This window comes from Esox lucius, chromosome 19 (assembly GCF_011004845.1).
Source record: "Esox lucius isolate fEsoLuc1 chromosome 19, fEsoLuc1.pri, whole genome shotgun sequence".
Lineage (NCBI taxonomy): Eukaryota > Metazoa > Chordata > Actinopteri > Esociformes > Esocidae > Esox > Esox lucius.
The window spans coordinates 32793745-32821387 of NC_047587.1; the positions used below are offsets into that span (position 1 = coordinate 32793745).

Below are 27643 nucleotides of genomic sequence, written 5' to 3' on the forward strand. Positions count from 1 at the left end.
AACAAATAAAAATACAATAAGAAAACACAATGTTAAATAATTTTGAGTCTAACGGAAATAAACAGGGGGTGTACAAAATAACAGAAACACCAAATGGAAAACAACTGTTACTTTGAAGTAACTAAATCACATTACAAAAGCTGCTTTAGGTTCATGGCCAATCAGCAATACATACAGTACCAGCAAAAAGACTGGAAACACCTACTCATTCATTATGGTATTACTTCATTTTAATTTTAATCAGTATACCAACATAGCCACCTGGTGGTATGAACCCGCTTTTTGACCAATACATAGCATCAGCTTTTGACTGTGGTATGATTGTTGGTACCAGACGTGGTGGTTCCAGCATCTCAGAAACTGCAGACCTTCTTGGATCTTTACACACTACAGACTCTCAAGTTTACAGAGAATGATGATAAGGAAAAAAAACAGCCAGTGAACAGCAGTTCTGTGTGCAAAAACACCTTGTTGAGAGAGGTCAAAGGGGAATTGCCAGTCATGTTTAAGCCAACATAGAGGCCAAAAATACTAAAATAACCACTCTTTACAACAGTGGAGTTCAGTAGGACATCTCAATGTCCAACCTTGAAATGGTTAGAGGCAAAAGGGCATCCCATCTGATGTTAGATAGGTGTACATAATTAAGTGGTCTGTGAATACATTTTCACCCAGTTTAAAAAGAAAAATGTAATTGCATTTTCAGTTTAGTTTGTTGCATGTTGCATGATAATTTTTTATAATAATTTGGCAAACTTGTACTTCGGAATAGAGCGGAAAACAGACAACATTCTGTTTTTTGGTTGTTGTTTTGAAGTTTGAATGGCTATTTACAATCTGTAGCCACCAGCAACTTACTACAGTTGAAAAATACATAGTCTTCCAGAATCCTTTCCTCAATATAAATAACTATTTTGAATAACTTATTCCAGGCATTTATAGATATTTTTTATTTTTACATTATTTTGGTCCTTGGGGTTTTTAAATCAAACAAGTTGATGAAAACAATTCTCAATTATGTAATGGTGCCAATGCTTTTCCCCGCCCCTGTTATGACATAGGTTACTTTCCAACAGCAGGCAGGCATTGAGAACAAAGGAGAATGCAAAGTTCACAGATTTTGGGCATCATCTCTTTTATTTCCATTATAATCATAGGATCTCCACCTTCTTGCCCTGAACCTTGACACAGGATATACATTAAATGAAAATAAAAACAGCAAATAAATATTTCAAGTAAAAAGATAACAAAAGAGCAAGTCTTCTTTCATCGTCAGCCATTTTCAGTGTTTTTTTAAGAGCCAGTTCACAGGGGTAGCATTCCACACATGGAAAGTAGTAATTCAATAACTGCTGGTTTCAAATAATTATACATCTAATCAGACACATTGTCTGTTGATAGAGGCAAATGGCGCCTTTGAGCATCTGGCAACTCGGAGAAGCATTTGTTAAACGAACCAAAATGACAGAGTTCTGGGGTGTAATGCAGCCTTTTCTGAAATATTTTTAGGATTCTTCACATTTGATAACTCCAGACAGTACATAATAATAAAAAAAAAAAAAACAACATACGACAAAATGGCCATTTGGTGTAAAATAAATCCCAGCTGCCATTAAAAATGCATGCTCCCGGGACAGGAAGGTCCAGCATCTATCCTCGATAGATTTAAAGAGAAGCACCGACTCCTGAGTCTGTAATCAAGGTGCCATTCCCGAGTCTCTGCCATATTGAGAGGGAGAGTTTTCCCGAGTCGGTTGGGGCTCTTTGAGTGTCTATACCTGTTGGACCTTGACCTTCTCCATGTCTATGGTCGACATTGGCACCTCCTCCTGGATGGCCACAGCTCCACCTGTCTGGCAGCAGTTGTGCTGGTGCTCCTTCCAGTCCTGCGGTAACAGGAAGCCAGAGTAGAGAAGTCACTGGACAAGTCGTCACAGAGGAAATCTGTTTTTTTTGCCATATTGTGCTTGGTTTTCCATCACTATGAGTAGACGGTCTTATGAAACCACACCTTCACCTCTGACTGTTTGGATCGTGTATAAATCAACCAGTTGTAGGAAGGGCGGTGGGCTGCCACTCAATACCCCTTATCAGATGTTGCATGGATCGGCCAATGGCTGTGTCCGATGTCAATGGCTATGACATATGATGAGGTCAGCTAAAGTCAAACAACCATCCAGGCAGTGATCTCTAAGTTGTTAGTGATGCTTGGGCAAAGGAATGCAGCCTTCATGGCCCAAAACGGTTTCTTGGTTTTAAACAGAATGTGGGAGTAAACTAGAGTTCAGCTAAATGAGGTAAAGCTGGCTGAACCCCTGACAAAATAGCCCAGTGGTCCATAAAAAAGCCTGTAAACAGTTAAGTCTTACCTTTCTCTGACAGAAGGTGGAACAGTAGTTGACCTTGTGGCACCCAGTGCATTCGCTCATGGCCTCCCGTCCACAGTTCACACACATTTGCTATGGAAGAGAATGACATCTGATTAAAAAGATAGCGAACCAATGTAGAAGTGAAGCAGGTCATCGCCTAATCAGGCCTGTATAACGGAAGTTATAAAAAAAAAAGTGATTATTTCATTATATGCAACAATTCTATTTGATGAAATGAACAATACACTTTATTAATGCTTTTTGTGGTTTGTAGCAAGTCAAATCATGGACATTTGTATCACTTGTGTCTCTGCAAAACACATTCTGTAGATGCATTATGTAGGTTTTTAGATATTCGTCTCAAGGGACATTGCAACTCCATAAAAGCAGGCAGTCAGCCTTAAATAATGTAATGAATGTAAGATACACAGTCACCTCCAAAATTATTTGGGAACGCTGATAAAGACACGCCAAAAGGTCTTTTAAAAAATATATATATAATTCCAAGATGTGGAATATGTTGTACTTCATTAATGATTCAAAGGAATGAAAAAAAAAATCACATTTGAGAATTATTTAATTATTTCTCCCAAATCGGCCCTTATGTGCTTGGGGTCCTTGATTTCCATTAACATCCAATTGTTTACAAGTTTCATCATCTAGGTTTTTTGGCCCATACATACAGGTACTGGGAAATGTTTATAATGCCGCAGGATCTGTGGATGCCAAATAGCCTCAAGAAATGAAAGATTCTCCAATGCATTTTACAGTTGGCTTGGGGTTCATTTGCTCAAGGATAATCATTTCAATGGCAAAATTACAACTGTTGTTTGTGGCTACTGGTGTTCCCGGCTCGTAGTGATTCTGGCTACTGGTGTTCCCAGCTCGTAGTGATCCTGGCTACTGGTGTTCCTGGCTAGCAGTGATCCTTTCTACTGGTGTTCTTTTTTAAAACAGGACTCCTGTATTCCAGAGCACTGATTAAAATGTGTCTTGCTATCACACCTCATTTCAAAATCACATTTCATATGGTTGATTGTTCTTTTATGGCCTTGACGTGACAGGAGGTTTGATTTGTTCTTTCAGAGCCCCATTCAAGCACTAACACTGAATTACTCCCTCCACCACACAACCCTGGAGAACAAAGAGGCACAAATATGATGCCAGCATTCTCCTGGATCGGGGGAGGAAGCGAGAAGAGAGACTGCAGTGGGTGTAAATGTCCATGAGGTCAGGAATGAGGATAAATGGCATTGTGGAGAATTGACATTCACATTTCAAACATTTAGCAGACGCTTCGATCTGGAGTGACTTACAGGTTGGGGCATACATTTTAAGATAGCCAGCTGAAACGACCACAAGTCTGTGGTAACAGTAAGTACATTTAACCCAATTAACTAGTTATGCGCAAAGTTGAGTGCAGGAACAAAGAGAAAGCAAATTATAAACATGACCAGTGTTAGCTCATGAACAAGGCATTAAAATCATGAAACAGAATGAGCGGTGGTCTCTCCATGTACCTTGATGATGATCTCAGTGATTTCCGAGCCTCTCTTCCCATCCGGGTCGTCTGGGTGCTGGAAGGAGATCTGACTCTGGAATGTCTGAATGAGGGCACGGGTAAAAACACAACACAGTAAAAAAAAAAAAAAAAATTATTTACAAAGATTTTCAGTACCAGTCAAAGTTTGGGCACACCTACTTATTTAAGGGTATTTTCTTAATTTTTAAAAATATTTTCCAGATCACAGCCCAAACAATTGCTTCACAGAGTTTGAGTAACAGGCACATCTCAACCTCAACTATTCAAATGAGATTACATGAAATTAGGCTTACATGGTCGAATTGCTGCAAAGAAGCCACTGCTGAAGGGCACCAATAAGAATAGGATTGCTTGGGCCAAGAAACATTAGACTGGTGTGGAGGATGGAGGAGGTGATGTGGTGGTGTGGGAGTGCTTCACGAGTGACTGTCTGTGATTGATTTGGAATTCATGGCACACTCAACCCGCATGGTTACCAAATCATTCTGCAGCGATGTGCCATCCCATCTGTAGGACTATATACATTTTTTAACGAGACAATGACCCAAAACACACCTCCAGGTGACCTGGCCTCCACAATTACCCAACCTCAACCCAGTTGAGATGGTTCGGGATGAATTGGAGCAAAGAGTGAAGGACAAGCAGCCAACAAGTGCTCAGTATGTGGGAACTCCTTTAAATACTGTCAGAAAAGCCTTCCAGATGACTACCTCATTAAACTGGTTGAGAAAATGCCAACAGTGCGCAAAGCTGTCAACAAGGCAAACTTGGAGGAATATTAAATATAAATGTATTTTAATTTATTTAACAATTATGGTTACTATGTAATTTCAGTGTTTTGATGCCTTCACTAATACTCCACTAATTATTAGGTGTCCAAACTTTTGACTGGTACTGTATATATCAAGAGTTTCACTATACTCCTAGCATTAACCCAACAGTACCACAGGTCACGTTCAACAGGCACCAAACGGAAACAAAACACTGTAGCGCCCAAAGGACCATGACCCAGGGTTGGACGAACCGCCAGGGAACACCTCACCTCCTTCCTGCTGCCCTGCGTACTGAAGGCGTCCTGGCCTGCCTGACAGTGGCATGCCTGCCTGGCCTGCTCAACCACGGCCTTGAGCTGCTGCACGGTGCTCAGCAGGCTGTTGGCCGTCTCCTCCAGGTAAAGCCAGGTCCTCTGGCCCTCCACCACCCCGGACACCTCCAGCCCTCCATTCACTAGACCCGGGGAGGGCAACGGGGAAGAAGACACCACCTTAGCCTGGACCTGCACCGGCTGGGGGGCTATGGCCAGGGCTGGGAGTGCTGTCAGCACTGTAGAGAGTGAGGCAGGGAGGAAGAGCGGGGGTGGAACGGTTTTATTAGCCCATTCAATTAATAAGCGCATTTCTCAATTATGGTTTTAGACAAGGAACGCGGAATACAAGCCAATATACTTTAAATGAGTAAAGTGGCACAATTTATGAGTTAATATTATATAACTATACACTTGTTTGTTTCCATTTGGAAATATAATAACCATATCAGGCCAACACAGAAGAAACCAAATCATCATTGGGAAATGTTTTCCGAGGCAACAGCAGCAGTGTCCCTTCGAACCTTGCTCACCCCACACCTAGAAACTTGGTGACCTAAGCCCTGTCCCTGCTTGCCTGCAGATATCTAGCTGCGGCCAAGACCAAGGTGTGTTTCTGGATCACAGGGTCCCGCCAGACGACACGCCGTTGGAGAGATAAGAACCCACCCGTGATTCCTCTCCCTTCGAGGGCAGCGGAGAGCACAGCAGACTGAGCCGTAACAATAACAGAAAAACAAAGAAAACCCAACTGGTTTAGAAGGCAGAAAGACCGCCATATATGTCACGGCACACAGAAGCCCTGGAAAAAACACAAGCACGCGGGCACGCACGCACAGCAAAGAGCTGCGGATACAATGCATGTCTTTAAAAGAGGGAGGAAAAGAACAACACAGAATCAAGCATGCCCAGTTCTGTCGTATAACACGTGTGTGTGTGTGTGTGTGACCTGCAGGGAGTGCACCATTCCATTCCTGCACAGTGTGGCTTCGTAAAAGAATTGCTACGTTTCCACACGGACGGATGGTGCGCCGTGTCAAAGACTGAAACAATCACGCCTGCTGAGTTGATGGACAGGCTGTTCGTGTTGTGGCACCATAAGAAAAAATGAACTGACGCTGGTCCAAGTTTTAAAAAAGTATCTTTATTTGCCTCTTTGCTGGAGGATTCAATCCATGAGGAATGGCTGCTTTTGAGGGCTACATCCAGCTGAGGGAACATCTGCAGCATTTACTTTTTACTAATTTAGTGGACAGCCTGATCCAGAGTGAATTTAACCTACAACCCTGGCATTGGAAGCAATCACACTCTACGGAGTGACACCGGGCCCATTTACCACGAATGGTAACCTCTTAGAGCAATACCAATAACAGATTTATACCTCAAGATAATGAAGACAAAACCGGCCAATGGAATCACTGAAAAAAATTCAGAAAGCTAGTCTGCATAACATCAACTAGATGTTATTCCAGATAATATCATCAGCGGTATTACAAGTCTTCGTACAGTTAATCTAGTGTTTGGCGTATTACCTGTGTAACTCCTGTCACAGAAATAATAACTCATAACTGTTTTTCGATAAACCAGGATCAGACTTTCTTGTTCCTTCCTGAAACATGCAAAGGTATTGTAGCAACTGAACCCATTCATGCAGGCGCAGCACACAGAAATATAATGAATCATTCAAAATATGAGCAAAGAGGAGAAATCGCTCGTCCATAGAGCACATGCAAACAGTTACCTCTGTAATTTGGCTGACCAATAATCGCCATCCCAAGTACTGCGACCGTCACAGCCCTAGGTCTATTGAATTATGCACAACGCTTGCTCTGCATGCATTCATAGTTCATATGCTTAAAATGACAGTAACTTTGGGGGATTGCGATAGGGGGATTAGTCTAATTCACTTAGAAGCTGACGGTCTGTAAAATCCCCACAGCGGAGGAAGGGCAGACAGTGGAAGTGATAAGAGTGAAAGAAACAGGTGGAACAAGAAAGAGAGAGAGAGAAAGAGAGAGAGCGGTGGTGTGGGACAGGAATGCATCAGGGGTAATTAGATGAGGAGTGAGACAGATCAATTTATATTTTAGAGAGACAAGAAAGTTTAAAATTGTCTGACCCCTATTTAACCAGACACCATCAGTGAAGATATATAATCATTTGAAGCAATGACCTGTACAATAGTTGGCGAAGAAGAGGAATGTAATTTTGTACCAATTTACCATGCATGGCGGGGCCCCATTGGTGACCACTGATTGACACCACCCTACCCAGGGCAGTGTCAATACCCTGGGGCATTTATTTTAAACCAGAGGATAGAACACAACCATTTAAATCTGGTATCCTGTCTAGGGACACGACCGCGGCCAGCCCTGCTTAGCTTTTGAGGCAAGCCAGCACTGGGTGACGGGGTACTATATTGTTGGTTGAAAAACAAACTCACTAGCCACTTCAGTAGGTATACCTATTGCTGGGTAGGACCACCTTTTACCTTCTTCTGCTTTGAGGATGGACGTGTTTCATCTTCAGATGTCCTACTGAACTCCACTGTTGTAAAGAGTGGTTATTTTAGTATTTTTGGCCTCTCTGTCAACTTAAACATGATTAACAATTCCCCTTTGACCTCTCTCATTAACAAGGTGTTTTGGCCCACAGAACTGCTGCTCACTGGCTGTGTTTTTCTTTATCATCATTCTCTGTAAACTTGAGAGTCTGTAGTGTGTAAAGAAGGTCTGCAGTTTCTGAGATGCTGGAACCACCACATCTGGTACCAACGATCATCCCACTGTCAAAGTCGATTAGAATGATTTTCCCCATTTTAATGTTTGGTCGAACAACCAAACCTCTTGACCATGTCTGCAGCCACTGCCATTTCTCCATTTGCGTTAATGGGCAGGTGTACCTAATAAAGTGGCCAGTGAAAGAATGTTAAAGAGAAAAAGTAGGTCAGAATAAAGAGAAAGACAGACTGATGTCTCAATCACACAGACAGCATCTTTGATCAAACTGGTGCATGGCATCATCTGTGGAGGTGCATGGGATCATCTGTGGAGGTGCGTAACAAAAGTTCAAAGTTCGTCTTTGCACACAATGGGGTCCGTATATTGGATAAACTCAACTTAGGCGTGAAGCAGCACTGTAATTCATCAGAAACTTGAGAAGAAACCGGGCGGCGTGTGCAGGAATTCAGCTCTGAATCACAGAGTGCCCTCGCAACTATGTAGCCTGAGAGAATAACACCTTTGGACATAAACACCAAAAACAAAAATCAGTTTTATTCTTGTTTCTTGTTTTGGCTTTTAACACTCATAACTACTGACGTGAACTGAGCAGAGCCGAACAAAGTTGTACCGAGGCTGGTCCAGCTACAAACCTCCCATAGCTTTGAGGTGTACAATATAAAGCATTCGTGACGCAAACACTTAAAAAAATGAGGCTCCAGTCAAGCCCAGAAACAGTCAGGTGCCTGAGGTGGACCATCAGCCCCCATCCAACCTCCCACTTCCTCCCCTACGACCGGCCATGGTACCAGTGGAGGAGGACTCTTCTCCTCAACAGACAGTTCCTAAAATAACCAGACATCCATCTTTGCCGGGGGCTTAATTGTGTGAAGTGTGCGTGTGTGTCCGTGTGTGCATGCATGTGTGTGTCTGTGCATGCGTGTATGTGTCTGTGCATGCGTGTATGTGTCTGTGCATGCGTGTATGTGTCTGTGCATGCGTGTATGTCTGTCTATGCGTGTATGTCTGTCTATCTGTGTGTGTGTGTGTGTGTGTATGTGTGTGTGCGCGTGTGTGTTTGGAGGGAGAGGGCACTAAGACAGCACGTCAGAGCAGCACTCTAAATTAGGATGGGGGCGTCGGTCTGAGGCAGCTCCTGCTGACAACTGTCTCCCCCGGCAACCAGGATCTGCACAATGCGGGGAAGGAGGAGGGCTCCTGGAGGGGGAGGACGCAGGTGGGACTACGGCTCAAGGTTATACCAACGTACCGATCTCTCTCCCTCTACTACCCTTCGTGGCAATTCATTTCAAGAAAAAAAACTTTACTGGCCTCCTCCCCTTCGGCTCAATGATCTCAGACTCTACGTATTCCACAGGGGAGCAGCAATAGGATTGGAATATGGTTTAACGCTGTAGTGGCCTATGAAGGAAAAAGAAGGCAACAAAATGGGTCTTGAGAGGATTGATAGACTGTAAACACATAAAACACACAACAAACAGATATTGTATAACAAAAGAATATCAAGGGAGAGCAACATCATTCACCTCTCTCATCTAAGACCGGAGTTGATTTTGCCATATTTCAGTCCACATAAAGACACAGACTTAGCTAGCATTACCAGTCAAGGTTTGGCAAAGTCGCTTATGCACATACAGCCTTCTCCGCCAACCTGGAAGATCCACAAACCACCCACGGCGCTTCTTAATTAGTAGTGAATTACAGAATTCATTACAGGCTGATCAAGTTCATTATTAGCTAGTCAAAGTCAAGGATGCGTGTCTACGTAAACATCAACAAACCCACGCTAGCGGCTGTTCAAGAAGCTGAGGCCAGACAGGCATTTTACAGTCCTGGCCAGCCGGAGTTGGCTAACGAAGCCCAGAGTGTGTCATTAACCATAATGCCAGCAGCAGTCACACTAAGAGGATAAGTCCCACACCATTAGGGCTGGCCGACTGGTGATATGCTGCAGACTGACAGAAAGATCACTGAGAGGAATGCAATAACCCATGTCTAAACAACTCACCATTGTTTCTCAGCCACCTTGAGTTTGAAGTTAATGTGCAATCTACGAACCATTTCATGCATTAGTCCTGTATTTGGGCTATGGTTTGACGTAAAGACTGTGACTCTAAAAAGGTTTCATGATTTCCAAACAGATCAGAGGGTTTTTACTTAATAGGGAGTTCAGTAATCAAATTCTAATAATAATGAATGTTAAAAAAGAACAAAACAAGGATAACAGTGCTGCCATTCTATTTCGGGTATGATTCACACAGTGAAATCAATGAACCCAGATAACAAAAGAACCTGATCCTCATGACAATGCATTGTCTCATGACGTATTTCTGCTTGTTTTTTCTCTCAGATTTTTTGTCCTCACCACCCAGAAATGTAAGTCACACCGACGAGCAATACAGCCAGGTTGAGGTTAAAACAAAACCACATTCAGAAGTTTCAGGCTACAGTTTAAAAGCGTTGATACATCAGCATTGGACCTTCAGAAGTCCACCGATACCAATTACGGACACTCAAGAGTCTGGTATTGTTCTTTTTCCATCACTACCTCCTCCAGTTTCAAGTGGATAATTGGCTGTAGAAGCCTTTCTCAGGCTTCCTCTATGGAATCAAACCCTATTATCTCGTAACCCGCGGTAGCCACAGAAACCACCGTTAGATGTTGATAGGGCAGACATTTGAATGAGACCAGTTTCATTGTACCTCATGTGCTAAGACCTGCCTGAGGATTGCAGACCGGGCGTATTGGAATAAGGATGAACAGCCTCTAAAAGAGGCCCCCTAACAGGATGTATGAGGTACGCCAGTCAGTCAAGAGGAGAAAAACACAGAGGGTGGGTGGTCTTATGCAGGGAATGAGAGCACCACCGCCGCAATATCAGGCTGCACTGTCACCAAGGCCAGTTAAAAGCATTAGACCTTCCCTAGAGGGCAGTGACAGACCCAGAGGTCGCCGGAAGCAGCCGTGGGAGAATTGATATAGAAATATTACACTCAGAACTGCACGTGTGTGGTTTGGCTGGTCCAGGCTGCTGACCTCTTTGGCGGGTGCTGACCGCCCCCCCCCCCCCCCCCCCCCCGCCCCCCCCAACGTGTGAAGATTATTGGCACCTTTGTGCTCAGTCGTTTGTGCACCCCTTGTTGTCAAAGACAAAATAAATATGTTGCTTAGATTAGTATTCAACCCCTGTGCTGCAGAATATCTCAGTTCACACAGATGAAAGAAATTGCCATTGAGAATCTGTGGCACTACTTTCAAGTTGCAGTCCACAATTGACCTCCACCCTGAACTCCCTGGTGCAAATCTGCCAAGAACAATAGACCAAAATCACTCTGTTATGGCATGCAGAGAAGGTACATACACTGAAAGACTTGCAGCAACATGTGATTCTACACAATATTTTGGTTTAAGGGAGGAATAATGATTCAAGCATCATACGTCAGTATTTTTCCATTGCTCTTTTTTACACATCAGCCGTTTTATGAAGATCAATAAGGTTCTCTCTCTTCATTTGTGAGGTTTTGGCTTTTTTCCATGGAGATGGATGAAAATTGGGCTTCACGTGTATGTTTCCTTATCTTTATATTTGATGGAAACAAGGAGCCTCAGGTCACAAAATACTGAGATGGGTAGCATGCTAATGCATTTAATTTAAATTTTGTTGGATTTAATATAATTACTTAATGATGCCTACAACTCAGCCATCTCTTTTCATTCCAAGAGGCTATATTTGTGTTATTCGTTGTGAAGTAAAACATAATGGGCATCGCATTCGGGTGACTGGATTTAACGTAGAGGCACTGAATAGAAGCAGCATTCTGGTTGTAAGCCTGATGATGAGCCAGCCTACAGGGTGGATTAAGGCAAACTTCCCCCTCTACATCAGTGAAACAAACCTGACGATTGCAGAACTTAGAAAGCACAGAAGGTGAAACTCCCTGGTCCACATCAACAGAGCAACTGTAGGGGCAGTCAGCAGTGTCACATCCACGTAGCAGAGGACTTGTCACAGGCTATCAAAACCACTGACGTCGTCCTGAAGACGCAATAGTGACTTACAAAGGTGATTGAAGATGTATGGCACGAATCCTCTCGCAGTAGCGCAGCTTCATCCAGACCGGCAGAATCGAGACCTGGTATGGGGACCGCCCTGCACACACAACCACGAGGCGCTAAAGCAGGAAGTTAGGATGACCTATACATCACTGGGGTCGAGATCCCCATTAATCTGTAGCGTAGGGCTAGACCCAACAGAGCCCACCCGCGTGCTGTGTGGACAAAATTGAAATTTATCGTAGAATAACAGCCCGTACCGACAGGCCCAGGACCTGTTTCAACAAGACATTATTGTTCAACATCTGAACTGGACAGACAGAATGACCACTGACACAATCAAACACCCACACGCAGACACAGTCACAATGAGGGCAATTAACTGAGGCTAACAGGCCCCCATTGAACACCTGAAACCAAAACTGTAGTGGCCGCCTGACTCGGTCATTTGGGATTTTAATTTTGTCTACTGCTGCTGTGAAAGACAACAAGCATTTAGTTCAGTGGTTCCCAACTACGGTCCTCAAGTACCCCCAACAGTACACATTTTCATTGTAGCCCAAGCCAAGCACAGCTTATTCAACTTGTCAATTAATTATAAGGCTCTCATTGAGTTGAATTGGGTGTGCTTGTTCAGGGCTACAACAAAAATGTGTCCTGTTGGGGTTACTCCAGGACCGGAGTTGCGAACCACTGATTTAGTTGAACGGTCCAAACCTGGTGTCCTCTGCTCATATGACAAAACTTGAAACCAACAGAATCCAACACTGTAGAGGGCAAACTGCAACTCTTTAACAGGGGGGAGACGACAACAACATAGCCTAGGAATAAACAACGATATGCAAATAAACAGAAAGAGAAATAACGGCGAGGAAATAGTAATTGCAGTCATTTTTCATGTGGGGAGTGGAGCGCATCGGTCAGAAGGGTATCCCCGACAGAGCCGCTAACTTACCGCTGCGTACCAATGAAGCTTGTTAGCCAGACAGGGGAACCAAATCAGTGTCACACAAACGCACAAAAAAAGACATCAGTCAGGACACAGACCGGATTGGGCATAATAGAGTGCAGATGAGGACTGCTGACAGCCGGGACACGTGAAACGGAAACAGGGGGGCAACAACTGCTCTGACGGGGTCAACAACTGCTCTGACGGGGTCAACGCCCAAAGTAGCAGAGATTTCAACACTCACTGGCAACCGTTCAAGATGCAATGACATCCAGGACATTTGAGAAAAGGATTCCTACCTACACGCGCGGAGCATTTCCCAAGGTGTTTGTTAACATGGCGTTCGTGGTGTACGCTGTCGGGGTCACCTACTGTAGGTACCTGCTGTGCTGGTGAAGACCTCGCCCTGGGCGGTGCCCTCGGAGAGAATGGCCGTGGCGTCGCCCGGGGACGTCCGGTCAAAGGTCAGGGTCCCTGACGTGGTTATCTGGCCAGACGGAGACACGGTGACTGGGTTGTAGAAAGAAGACAGAGACAACTTGTTGATTCATTTCTTTGCTTTACTAACGCTTCATATCATGTTTCTGGGTTAAGTTGTCCTCGTCGTATTACAAATCACACAAAAATCAGATTTGCAGGTTACTATTTGTAAATGCTAGAATGATCAGAATCTCTAAATAACATGTATTAATACTTGTGGTAACAGTAATAAACAGCAACAGAATAAAGTCCCAAAATGAACAACCCCAGAAGTATCACATTTTTGTTTTTACCCTAAACTGGTACAACTGATTCAGTTGATCAGTAAGACACATTCTGCGATTGTTAGTGTGTCACAAATGTGTTAACATCTGGTATGTCCAAGGAGACGTTTGGGGAACCTTGACATTTACAGTATATTGATGAAGCGGGAATCCCAATTTTGACAGTTACATTACAAAGTGTTATCAAAGTTGTTCAACATAAATGTCCTACAAAGTAAAAACAACAATGTTTATAGTCATTGTATAGGTATTAAGTTTATTTTGTTGTTTGCAGAGATAGTGGGAGAAAAAAATAATCTAGTAAATCCCTTTTAAATACAGAACAACAGGGACAAAAATATTATTTTGAACTACAAGGTACTAAGCAGTAAGACACAGAAACAATTTTATATAAGCTAACTTACTTCATATTTATTATGGTCAATAGAGCTGGGAGTCACATAAAACAACTATTTCAGAACTTTGCCAGCATTCCAACAACAATGCAACATCATACAGATATGCTCCAATATTCAATATTTAAAGGGCAGCTCTGTTGTATTACTGATAAAGATATAAGATATAAAGATATAAGACAACAATCAACATGCCCAAAATTGAAACTGTTAGACAAACAAAGTTATGATAAAAATATATACAGTGTACCGAGCAAATACCAGCTTTATTTTCCTTGAGACAATGTGGAGCTCAAAGACCAATCAACTTATTAGGTGACCAACAACAGACTGTTTGTCCACTCACAGGCCTTTTAAATAACGGTGCCAAAGGCTACCCTGTGGTGCCATTTCGACAAGGTAAGGTGATGATTGAGGAGACATTTACCACACTTCATCTTTAAAGCCCCAGTAACGCCAATTTAACAACTTCCCTCTGAAAGACGGGTCCCATTAAAGTAATTCAAGAGGTCTAGTGGAGGAACACGGCTTAAACACTATCCTCCTCTAGAAGCCTGCTGAGAGTCACTGTGAGAAATGGCTCTGCCTTCATGTGTTTAACATAGTGCGTGTGTGTGTGTGTGTTCAGCAGTTTGTGCTATTCCCATTTCTGAACAAAGGTTGTGGCAGGTAGCTGGCACAGTGTTGAAGCTGGCAGCTAGATAGCTAGTGAAATGGCAAATGGCAGAACAAAAGGACAGATGTTACCCCTTAAATCCTGATTGACATATGTAGAATGCCTACCCAGGATAATCAAAGTCAAAGCAGCGGGGTGAAAAAAGTTTGGTTCAGTTGACAGGAAAGGACATTTCCCCAGGTCCGTGTTAACCATTCAAATTAAGAACATGGCACACAAATTATAATGTGTTCAGATAATTTTACACAGAATCTGTCTGACCAGTTGGTAAGAGTGTAAAAGGGTTTCACAAAAAGTTGGGATTTGAATTAGTAAATAATTCAACAATGTAATTTCCCACACGTATTATAAGATTGATTCTGCTTCTGCCCTCATTATTAGGCTACTTGGGTTAGAGTTAGGAACAGTATACAGTAGCCTTCAAAAGGCGCTGTGTGCCCTCTACTGGGAATTAGAGAAAGGGGAAAACAAACTAAAGTTGACTTTTCCTTATAAAAACCACATTCTAATATCGCTGAAAACCCAGACCATTTTGTGGTTGGGGTATGCCCACATAAATCTATCACAGAAAAAACACTTTTTAAGAAACATATTTACCATTTTTTGGAAGTAAAACTCTCTCACGCATACAATGAGTCATACAGGCAGTTACCATATTTTCAAATGGCCACATCCTACAGGACAAAGAATTTGAATTCAAGCAGAGCTTCATTCTATGAAAATGAAATGCCATTCATGTTTTACTTATCATAGTGTATATCAGACACTAAAGGACAGTGAAAACAGTGAAACATCATGACAATTAAAAATACTGTCTGGGATTAAGTTAGAAACAAACTAATCCTTGAAATGGTCTGGGTTATTCTTCATAACAGTTCTGTGTGTATTGACTCACTGTCTGGGATTAAGTTAGAAACAAACTAATCCTTGAAATGGTCTGGGTTACTCTTCATAACATTTCTGCGTGTATTGACTCACTGTCTGGGATTGAGTTAGAAACAAACTAATCCTTGAAATGGTCTGGGTTATTCTTCATAACATTTCTGCGTGTATGACTCACATGTCGCTCCCGGCGCTAGTGTGATGTTCTTGGTCGGTGGGAGGGGGGGCTCCTTCTTCTCTGAAGCAGTCGGCTGCTCGTTCTCCTTCTTGCGTCTCTTGTAAGGGACAAACAGTCTGACAGGACCCGTCTGGACAAGGAGGAAAAGGGAAAGTGCAACGACTGGTGAGGCACAACAGGAGAGAGATAAATAAATGAAGACTTATTTCTTTCCCTGACTTAATGGAAAAGCTTAATCTTTTCAATTTGCTTCAACTGCTAGACGGCTTGATTAGTTCCAGTAGAAAAAGGTGTTTGATAAATTGCTTTATATGACCAACAAGCTCAGCAAACGTGACCTTTGTTGCGGATGGCAAAAGCAGCTATGGAACAAAACCCACAGACACTGTAACGTAGGAAAGAAACTCCCCCTTATGTTAGAAACAATAAACCAGTAGGCACATCTTGACGAGAAACGATTCAACTACAAAGAACTTGGCAGACACACAAGACTGACCGGCTGCAGACCCTCCGTCAGGGTTATACGTACCATGTTAACGTTCTCCCCTGCATAAGAAGGGCTGTCCTTGGTACACTGGGGGAAACAGACAGATGGAAACCGTGTGATGAGACAATGGAACCGAGAACGTCAAACCTACACCCTCGAAATGATCTCTGTGATCTACACCGGGCGCGCGTCCCGTCGCTGCACTCATCTTCCATCAGCTCACCAATGAGAGGTCGTCGCAGCAGGCCGCGCAGGTACACGAGGCGGCGTGGGGGTTGAGGATTCGCTCCTAAAAAAAAGAAAAAAGGAAGAAAAGAGTAATGACACCGCTGAACATCTAACGGCGGCGCACGCAGAGCCTCGGCGGTCCTTTCCGTCCTCGCGGCCGAGACAGAAGCAGCAGGGGGCGACACGTTATCTGGGGGCACAATGCCGCGCGGGTCCAGTGGGCCGGCTCGCTCACCTGGATGAGGCACTGCAGGGGACGCCCCGCGTAGCGGATGCTCCTCTTCCAGTCCTTGCTGCTTGCCCGGCCTGACATTCCCTCAAACTCTGTGGGCGTGTACCAGTGGTTGTTGTGCTTGATGCACCGCCCCTTTCCACCTATTGGTCAGCGAACGGACGGGCAGAAGAGAGAATACAAGAGAGCAACGGAGAGGCGTGTTAATTATTAAGACCAGCCTCGTCACCGCAATCTGTGTATTTAAGGGCAGAAAGGCTATCCTCAGGGGAAATGTGAAATAATTCACACAGTTCTGAGCAGATGGTGTTTAAACCAGACAAAATCTGAGGACCCGCCTACCCTGTTCAGTCAATACTCAGCTTAATCAGGACAAAAACTACTTTCAGTCACACTCATCTGTCTCACCAGTCATGAGAATGTGATTACAGAAAGGGCTTTGGTTTCCAGCCTCAGCTATGGAAAGGGACACAGTTTTCATCGCTTAGAAACCATCAGAAGTCTGGGTTCCGATCTGATGGCTCCTGTTCTAGCCCTCTAATCAGGGACTGGTTTTGACATGGGACACCAGGTGAGTTCTATTAAGGTAGAATGGAAAACCAGCGGCCCTCCGTGTCCCCGGGCTCAGTTGAGAACCAGTCTTCAAACCACCCTATGGCCAGACCTTCACTTACCAGAGCCCAGCCTGTTCTTGTACAAAATTCCGCTGGTGTTCCTGCAGCGCACGGGCAGCTCGTTGTTGTACACAGACGGGTCCCAGTTGTATTTGGAACCATCCTTCTCCTGCCCTGTGGTCATTGGGGTGGAGGGAGTCTGGGGTCCTGGGGATAACAATAATAAATCAGTCTACAAGCAGTGGGACACCTGAAATGGGCTTTATAGGCCATAATCTGTACAGTATTGGACACCATTTCTATGAGCAGCGGTCTTGGCTAGGCATCTCTTGAACAAAATCAAACTGGCCTATGCCGCCACCTACAGGTGTTCAACAACTTCCCCACACGGTAACGATTGGCGATTGGTAAATGTGTCTAGGAAAAGTAAGGTATGAAGCACAGGTCCAGAGTGCAGCAGAGATTTCCTGGAGCATACCGGCGGCCATGACGGCTGCAGTGGCGTTCTTAAGCCCTGTTGCGTCCACTATGCTCCCATCGGTGTGTACCACTATCAGAGTGGCCTTCTGGGGATTGAGTCCGTCGCCAATCTGTAGGGTGGTCCTGCCAGTCTGTCACATGCGGGAGGAGCAGAGTGAAACGTTACAGTCTTTGCAGTTGGAAAGGCCTTGTGACATGTTGCACTGTATTTCCATTACCGCTTTCTAAATAGTCGGTAAAACATAGTTCAAATACCTCCTTAGATGATACAGGCCTAAGCCTAGGGAGTGCTAATGGGCCAATGTATGACATGAGAACAACAACCTGTTTCATGCTAATTTTGGGGTTCAGAAAACAACTTGGTTATACTCCGCTAGGGCAGCAGCTGGCGATATCCAAAACAATGCCACACCACTACTGAAGGACACCACAAGATATACTGATAACTTACAAGAACATGTTCAGGGATGGAGGCTGTGGTGGCCATGGTTGTGTTGAATACATTGTCCTCCGTTGCTTGGACATCAGCGACAGTGACTGTTGTGACTTCTGATGGGAGAAGATGCTTCAGTAATATTCGATATCCATCCACGTTGCAGTGAGTCTAACTATAATGAATTACATGAGCGGCTAGATAGGGATACAACATGCAGTCAAGTGTGATCGTGTAGCAAAGTATATTTAGGTAGATGGTAACATGAGGCTTTAGTTTCAAATGTACCCAGTTAAATACAACAATAACGATGTAATGTGTAATATTCGGAAGGATAACGAGAATCATGAAATTCCAAGCGCCGCTGTAGAGATATGCACAACTTATTATACAAAGCCTGGTTAGACAGTATATAGTACTCAGTCTCAGACAGTACAACACAAATGAACGAGGTTTAAATTATCAACAGCCAAATATGCTAGGTAAAACGCTGCAAAGCAGCTAGCTTGCTGATTAATGTAACCGGTAAGCAATCTGCCTTCCCAAACTTGCCTGCAAAGGCAGTGTCGGCATCGTCAGGATTCGGCGAGGACTCGGCTCCAATCTCGATGTTCCCCGGTTCTTCCATTACTGTCATCGTCGTAACTTCGGCCTCCGACTCCGTATCCGAATCCACCCCCTCCTCAACCGCGTGAACAGCAGTGTTTATGGACGCTTCGTCCAACGCAAATCCCTTCGTTGCCGAGTCCGCCTCGTCCATTTTCCTGATTTACGATTTCAGCCGAACCTCACCGAGAAATAATCGGAGAATATGGCACCCACCGGATTTTTTAAAGCTGTGCAAAAAAGCTTGTGCACTGGAATTTTTATGTGCGATATAATTTATTTAAAACCAAATATATATCTATAATAACTGTCAGATGTTAGAAATGGCGTCCTACGTTCTCTTAATGCCTTTCGAGAAGTCTGACAGGAAGAAGATGCAGCGAAAATGACCGAAAGCAAGCGACGTCACACGAATACACGGTCAAGCGTGGTTTCATTTGTGTACCACAAGGTGGCAATACTAGATTAGATTCAACTTTATTTTCATTGAACAAATACAGTACAACGAAATGCAGTTAGCGTCTAACCAGAAGTGCAAATCGAAGAGGGCAGACATTTTACAAGTATGAATTAAGTACATGTTCAATGAAGGCAAATGCAGTACACATGGCAATACTAAATGTATCGGTCATATGAAAATGTAATTAGACTGGATCGCTCAAATCTGAATTGTTGCATTCTCCTTGATATAGTTGAGTTTGTATTTTGTCAATAGGTTTCCACAAACAGTAGTGAAAACCCCACAAAATCATGACCATGTAATGGAAAACATTTTCAGCTTTGTGAAGTAAACCATATGTAAATAAGTGAACTCCTGATGTTCATGGCCAGAAAAAGTAAAAACTTTCAAACTGAGGTTCAAGGGAATCTCACAAATCCACAGGCAACTGTAGTTTCATAGTGTTTATTACACAACAGATCTACTCTACAAATGAAAGGATCATCTTGTTATGCATCTATTGGAAAAATCAAGAAAATATACATTGCTTACACTGGGAATTAGTGTAATAGTAAGGAATGTAAACCCAAACTCCAGAACAGATTTGTACATTTGTTTGCTTAAACCAATGGGTATTTAGCCAAAATAACGTTTCAGTTTGGTAAAGTTAGAAACAAAAAGAAATATTACAAAACACAGAAGTCAAAAAACCAAGGATCATTTAATTAAAATCTATGGTCAGTACATCTGGTCTTAGCTCAGTAGTATGAAAATTGAACTGATGCTTTCCTAGACATTTGGCCAATAATCTCCAGGGCTAATCATCCATAAAGATATATCCTGCAATCAAATGCACCTTGTGTTTTGTGAGAGCAACTTTCATCCTTGCTATTCACAATGACAATTAACATGATTTGTTTCTTAAATAAGGTATGTACAATAAGTCTCATATAACTGAGATATTAATTATATATACAAATTAGTACATACGACATTTGCACCATTTTCACCAAGCAGAAGGAGCAGAGTGGAAGACAAAAAATGTCCATCCAAAACCTTCACAATGAGTGTCCTTCATGTCTACTGAAAAGGAAGCAGTGACCCACATACAAAAGTCAGCCATAAAATCTTGTTATACTTCAGTTCTGGAGCCTGTAGATTAGGTAGTAGAGCAGGAAGAATACGAACACCAGTCCTACTGAGACATAGCAAAGAATTTTTCGGTTGTCTTTCCCAGATCGCACCATTCCTGAGAACCTCTTCACACTGCCTGTCAACAGTCCCGTAGCACTTAGAAAATTAGAGTCCTAGAAAGGAGAAAGGAGTGAATTGTTGAACTAGCTACCCAGATTAGGACATTAACTTGATGCAGAAACCAATCAGCCAGCCCCAAAGACCCACTTGTTTCTAACAGCTAGAACCAAGTTATGCAACTTGTGTCATATGGTTGTCCTTGTTCAATAGATGTCTTGTCTCAAAGTTCCCATAGGCCACATCATAGCAGGATAGTCAGGATGACATTTTCTCTGGTTTTATAAAGACTACAGCCTGACAGGAGGCCTACATCCTAGTCAAATTCAGTTCCCACTTTCGATGGTGGTCTATTCAACACCGGGGCAGTTCTATTTTTAAAGATTCTCAGGAGCTTGTCAGCTAGCAAGTCCTTTATGAGATTTCAGTCAACAGAAGCTGCTATTTTTTGCAATGAAATTGTTACATATTCTGGATATTGTGGTTTGCTTACAACCAGGAAATACACAGTATATGGGCAGTTTCTACCAGTGAGATGCAGAAACGCTTTTGTAACATGTTGAAATCCTCTATTTTGATGGCACAGATCATACTGTATGTTAATAGCATGTTTATCGACAGGTTGCACAAAAGTAAATACAGCAGCAGTAACAATTCCCATCAAGAAGTATCAGCACAGACCAAAACGTTATGAAGGGAAGCAGACTGGCTCAGCCTAAACAGCCAAATACTCGATGCAAAGGGTTTTATAATTGCAGTGCAGTCCTTGAAAAAATAAATTCACTTTTCATATCAGACATATTTATATTTCAAAACAATTCAATTAAAAGATGCAGTGTGTAATTTATGGCCACTGGTTGTAAAAGTCACACTGTCAAGACGAAAAAGGTCCATGAAAATTGTGTACTCTATCATGTATGTGCTGATCTGTGCCACCAAAACAACTCGCTATCCAACTTGAAATTCCATGGCTAACTGAGCTATGATGGTGATTCTATTCACAGATTATGCAAATATAGACAACATATTACACATCCAGCCCAAAATTATACAAGTCTCAGAAGGCACCCTTAATGCAAAAACAAAAAACAAAAAAAGTGTGGTTTTAACATCCTTTAACAGATGCAGCTAAGAGTATTTGTTAAATGCCCATGTGTTCCCACCATCCATGCATTAAACACAGGCGTTCAGAGGACATGACAGTCAGCACAGGTGGTCACGTCATCTTCCATAAATAATCGCTACAACATGGACATTGTCAGTGTGGGTATGTTAACACTACAGTGTCGTCATTACTGACCTGAAAATTAAGTACAAAACATTTCCAAAACTAAAGAGTGCATGGTGTATTTGCAGGTTACATGGCACTTTTGTTCTGTAGGTGCTAAATGAATCACAGCAGACATGGAATGGCACATGCAGACTCACCCTGGGCATGCTCAGTACTTACCATGCCATCCAAATATGAATTCTGTTCTTCAGCTTCTTTATCAATGTCATAGGCAAGCTTGAAAGTAAGAGAATTACACAGAAGTGAGAATAACAAAACATTGACATAATAGGAGCTAGCTCTTACAATGATACCAACTACTTTTAATGTGAAAGGGCTACTCGTTATTGAAAAGCTTTTGGTAGCAGAGATGATCTGGTCAGTAGTCACACAAACCGATTTTAATCTGGAAACTTTGGACGCCAAATTGTCAGCCAGAAGCTTGTTTTCTGCGTCCAACATATCGTCAACAGCACCATGTCCTATCACGACAAGGAATAGAGTAAATTATATGAAAGATATCTCTATCACAAACTAGAATGGTATCTAATGTTAGCTATTATCAGAGCTATTTTCGAAATCAACGATTTGTTCAAAAGGTGGGACTATCCAGCAGGACAGATTTCTGGTGATAATGTAACTGGTCTATATCGCTCACATACTACTTTGGATGGTCAAGTTGCAGGGATACTGAACTCTCAGCCTACGAGGCCAGGAGCCTGGTGGTTTCCTGTTCTAACTCATCATTGTCTCCCATGGCTAAATAAGTCCCTGATTAGAGGGTTGCAATGAAAAAAATGGGGTGGAACTGACATCGAGATACAGTGAGTTTAGTTTGAGGGGTCTAAAGAAAGTACCTCAATTTAGCTGAGAATTACGCAACCACTTCGTTAGTAGAGGTTAATCTATGCGATTTAATCTTCGAAATAATATGAAATTGAGCTTTTATAAATACGATGGATTTCACACAAAAAACATCGTATAAGTATGTGGTTTTCTTTGTAATAAAATAAAAGCTACGTTTTATGTGAAGCCTGAGTTTCAATCCGCATATCGCTCCCTACTCAGCTAGCTCAACAACATGTACTTTTACAGACTATCACTACCGTTACTATTTAAGCTAGTTTAGACACATAAACAATATAAATACAATCCTTCCCAAACGAGTCGTGAGAAAAATCTTCGTTAAATAATAGGTTTCATCAACATTTATAATGAGTACGTGGCAAGTTACCTCGATTCCAGTCCGCCATCTTAGTTGTTGACGTTTCACAGAATATTTGCGTTTCAGCAACAACAACAAAAATTACGGAAGCCGGTTGAAACAGGTTATGCTAGCCTTTATTTCGTTCACGGCGATTGATGACGTGCAGAGAATGTGTTCTCGCGAGACACAAAATTAAAGAAAACCCCAAGTAACTCCCAGGTCGCCAGGTTCATGCGGCTTATTTTCTAAATAAAAGTATCCTGAAAACCACAGCTACTCGGGGGCACTAAAAAAAGTTCAGTGATAAGCCATTGCCTTTCCATTAACAGGTATGTGGTCAGAGATGGGCAGTATTTATGATACATGTATTTAAAATACAAATTAAAATATAAAATAGTCTTTTGTAATTTGTATATGATAGGGTTGATGAAAATGGCTTCATATTTTGTATCAAAATACTTCAGTGTTTTGTATTTTGTAGATTGAAAATACCGGAAAATATAACAGAAAAATCATCCATACCCAAAGAGGGTCAAGGTGAGAAACGTAGGCAGCCGGTGTTGTGCCGAAAACATCCCCTCTGTAGAAAATCTCAATAAGGTATATCTGCAGACCACAAGTCGTGGGCATTACTTAAAATGGGGGTTCCTGAATATTAAGTTACGTCCACTTATGTTCGCCATTGGTCAGTTTAAATGGCGGTTACTGAATATTAAGTTACGCCTACTGATGTTCACCATTGGTCAGTTTGGGGACATCCTGGTTTGACTTTAAATGTTTTGGTTACAGTCAAGAATGAGACACCGGTGGTTTCGAGCTGCTGTGTGCAGTTATAGTAGATACACATGCACAGTCATACTCACTATGCCTGCCATGGTCAGTTTTTCTTTAAGTAGCCATTGCTTCGTTATATGTGATACAGTAGAGGGTCATAATTAGGAGGTTGATTGTTGAGAATGCTGCTTATTGGAGTTACAATATATTGTTCTGAGCTCTACATGTTACAAAGTGAAATAGGCCTCCCTTTTGCATAAATTTATACAGGATTACCATATATGCATTTTACATAGATTCAACATATTACACAAATGTGAACATGCTGCATAAGGTACATTGTGCGGTGGACCTGTGAGCAACAACTTCATTGTCAGCTAAACTGTTCTGAAGGTCCACTGGCAAGACCTGTGGGTTCTGTTGTGTAGATCTGATCAGTTTTCATACAAAACATTGTAATGGTTTCTCGATTCTTTGACTTGCACTGCTCAATTTAACAGCATTGTTCTAGAAAGTTGAAACTGGTAACTGGAAGTGTTGAATTTTTTATAGCCTGTTGCAGAAAGGTGGCACCTTTCAATTTGTATCATGTAGAAGTCAGGTCAACATCTGTTTACAGAAATATAAATTTTTCCGGGGGTGCCTGGAAGAAGTACATTTATTATTCTAGAGTAATGATGTGGTTATGGACCTAAAATACTGTTAGGAGGAATATACGTGTTACAAATTTAACCCTTATCCTAAAAGTTGATTCAATTGCATAAATTACAAGTACAGGTCCAAAAGAGTAAAACAGACATTACTGAAAGTCAATTCATGTAGTCCAAAAGCATGAAGTTAATGGCATAACCTAAAAATACAAAATTAAATGACATGCCAGTTAGACAATTAAACATTTAATCACCCGATCAAATATTCAAAACATTACATTCCAACAGAAGAGGCCTGTGTTGGCATTTACCCTGGCAACAGCATCCCCCAGGTCAACAACGCTTCTTGGCAACTGAAATGAAAGACCACAACAATCACATAGAAGTAGAGGTGTACAAAGTACTCAACTGGGTTCGGCTGTGTTCACCACTTTAGGGAAGTATCTAATTAAAGGAACCGTGTGTAGGATTGTGGCCAAAACTGGTACTGCAATCATTTTAAAAATACTGTAGAGCGGTGTACCCCCCCCCCCTCCCCTGACTCGAGGTTGCCAGACAAGCTGCAGGATTCAGAAAGAAACGTAGGCTGCTTCTACGAGCTTCCAATGGCAAGTGACGACGAGTCGTACACAGTAAGTTTTTTTTCTGTTAATTATGTTTATGCTTGAGTTAGGGTAGGTTAGAGCAGAGCTGGCAACCCGGATCCCGAAACACTGCTGACTTTGTGATTGGTAGATAGGTGGAGGGTGGCGCAAAACACAACATCAACATCAGTTGAGGGCTGCAACTCTCACTTTTAAATGACAATATCCTGGCCAGACTACTGTTGTCAGTGATATAAGTATTTGAAATGAACATGATTTCTTATTGTCTAGTGACACATCAGGGCCATTTTATGATTTATTGAAATAGATTTCTTACATACGGTTCCTTTAAGATCTCAATAACCAGGTAAAGGTAGTTCAAAACTAACCAGTGATCAATAAAATAAAAATAATGTAAATGATCAATTAAGGTCATTGTTTAGTTATGAACTCTATTTAGGTAATTTAGCTCATCCTTAGCAACTTCCCAAAACAGCCAAATACTTCTACTTTTTACTTTTTACACCACTGCATAGAAGATGGCCATGACACATTATTATTATGTTTGCATTTCTAAATAATGACAAAATTGTATATGAAGCTAAAAATAAATTGATCTTGCATGCTTGCATAGTGACAGGTGCATCATGCATCTTTAGCTAGTTATAACGTACCCTAATTGACTAGAGCTGGCTAACAAGTAGCCTGCCTCGTGTAGCTAGCTATCTTTAAACGTAGCTATAAGGGTGGTTGGGTTTTCTGTGTTCTGTCACTGGCAAGCTATTCGAATCTGAGATTCGAAGAATTTAGTAGATAAGTGATCTTAGTGAACAAGTAACCCCCATATTAAGCTATACTTTTAGTGGCATTACTGAGTTTGGCTGGCAAGAATATGGTCTTATCCTAATTTGACTTATAGTTGCAATAGGAGCACATTATAAATATAATTCATAAAATGAAATAAAAAATGTCTGGGCAACGATGGCTGAATTATTATCCTCACATTTTAGAAAACACTAGTCGCCTAAATAATCTGGTAAATTTGCCTTTTCAACTAATTTGTTTCATATATAAATCAAAAAGACTCCAGTCATCATCCTCCTCAACAGCCTCAGGAGGAGGAAGATCATCTTCCTTCCAACACATCTCAACCTCTCCACTAATAAGGCAAGGAGGCTCCTCTTAAAACCACTCCTTCATTGGTTGTGAGAGCAAAGACAAACCACCAGAATGGCATTAGTAGTGGCAAGTGACACAGAAGGGTCAACAGGGTCAGATATGAAGTAACGTTATACACATTTTGATGTTTGTTCTTTAAGTCACTAGCTATCCTGATCCAAGTTCCTGGCCAGACCAGACCAGATCACAGACCAGACCAGATCACAGGCCAGACCAGATCACAGGCCAGACCAGCAACTGAAAGGAATTAACTTAAATAGACATGGTGATTAACCTACCAGAACACAGGTGCGCACAGTGAACATACACATGCCACGATCTAGGGGCCACTTGGAAACCAAAACATGGCACCTGGACCGTGACACAGCTTGACCACTATTTCCATATCTTCTATTTGTGTCCCAACAGCGAGTTGGAGGCCAGGAGTGGAGGTCCAACCTACAACTTCAAGTCAAATGGAAGAAAGTAACACTCTTGGAAGTATAACACAAATGCATTCCTCAAATTGCATGCAGAAAATCGCTCAACACGCCACATACCATAAGAACGGTTTTGTACACAAATTGTGTACGTTGTGTCCCAACAGCGAGTTGGAGGCCAGGAGTGGAGGTCCAACCTACAACTTCAAGTCAGTGTACAAAACCATTAAGGATGGTTTTGTACACTGACAAATTGTGTACATTGTCTAACAATTTTTTTTTCTTTGTGTCACCATCACATTAAATTGAATGCTACATAATCACTGTTATACTTATTGCAATCGCTTCATATTTTATCTTTCAGGTTTTGTTAAAAGCCCACTTTTGCCAGGAATTACTGAGGTCGAGGTTAAAAGGGCGGGGACGGCAGCTGGAGGGAGAGACCTGCAGAAGAAGAGACGATTAATTTCTCGACGTCTATACTACATTCTGCCGACATCTCGTGTGTGTGTGTCGGGCCGACATCAGTAAGACGTGTGTGTGTTATCTGGGTATGGTCAACTTCCTGTTCACAAGTGATCAAGATAACTCTAATCAGAGGTTAGAACAACTCTGACATAAAAACTAAAACTTAAAGACAAACATCATATATACAAATGGGACATTAGACCAAAACCCTGCAGACAAAAGACAATACCCCACGGCAATGAAGAGCACAGTTGATAGAATGCTGCAAATAATCAATGCAAATTCAAATGCCTAATAGCCAAAAGGTAAGTGCTGTCTCTAAAACGTGATGTAGAAGTCTTAATACTCCTATATCTTCTTCCTGATGGTAAGAGATTAAATAGATAGTGAGCAGGATGAGAGTGGTCCGCAATGATGTTTTTAGCCTTCCTGATTATTGTGGAGAAAAGTGAAGAAAGTGAAGGCTACAACCTATGATTTTTTATGCTCTGCGTACCACTGCCTACACTGCCTACTGTATGAGACGGTGTACCCACTCATACACTATTTCATGCAGTGTCATTAATTTAGTGTGGTGTTATGAATTGCATTGTGGAAACAAGGATAGTAGATAGGGAGGGCATAATAAGCCTGTAATGAATATGCAATTGCAATGAGGAAATTAGTTTTGGAGGAAAAGAAGAAAGG

At 42.1% G+C, this 27643-nt stretch overlaps 2 protein-coding genes and 1 long non-coding RNA gene across 4 annotated transcripts; 1 reads left to right on the forward strand and 2 right to left on the reverse strand.

The window, feature by feature from the left end:
* Window positions 1-19072, reverse strand: deaf1 (DEAF1 transcription factor). 2 transcript variants are annotated; one of them, XM_010884221.4, is made up of 13 exons: window positions 18662-19072; window positions 18128-18225; window positions 17675-17807; window positions 17257-17403; window positions 16586-16725; window positions 16346-16411; window positions 16165-16209; window positions 15636-15765; window positions 13122-13250; window positions 4955-5235; window positions 3890-3973; window positions 2370-2459; window positions 1-1886 (listed from the first exon to the last, which is right to left on the reverse strand). In XM_010884221.4, the coding sequence occupies exons 1-13, from the start codon at window positions 18867-18869 to the stop codon at window positions 1773-1775; spliced, it is 1665 nt and encodes a 554-aa protein (XP_010882523.1). In that variant the 5' UTR covers window positions 18870-19072; the 3' UTR covers window positions 1-1772. The 2 variants fall into 2 exon arrangements, with proteins under 2 accessions (XP_010882523.1, XP_010882522.1); XM_010884220.3 differs by having other exon boundaries at window positions 13113-13250.
* LOC109614688 lies at window positions 18215-26596 on the forward strand. Its single transcript, XR_002195626.2, has 3 exons — window positions 18215-18274; window positions 26210-26357; window positions 26478-26596. It is a non-coding gene; the product is annotated as an uncharacterized LOC109614688 (long non-coding RNA).
* Window positions 19604-23012, reverse strand: bet1l (Bet1 golgi vesicular membrane trafficking protein-like). Its single transcript, XM_010884222.4, has 4 exons — window positions 22910-23012; window positions 22072-22157; window positions 21856-21912; window positions 19604-20461 (listed from the first exon to the last, which is right to left on the reverse strand). The coding sequence occupies exons 1-4, from the start codon at window positions 22926-22928 to the stop codon at window positions 20294-20296; spliced, it is 330 nt and encodes a 109-aa protein (XP_010882524.1). The 5' UTR covers window positions 22929-23012; the 3' UTR covers window positions 19604-20293.
* Window positions 26597-27643: the final 1047 nt, after the last annotated feature.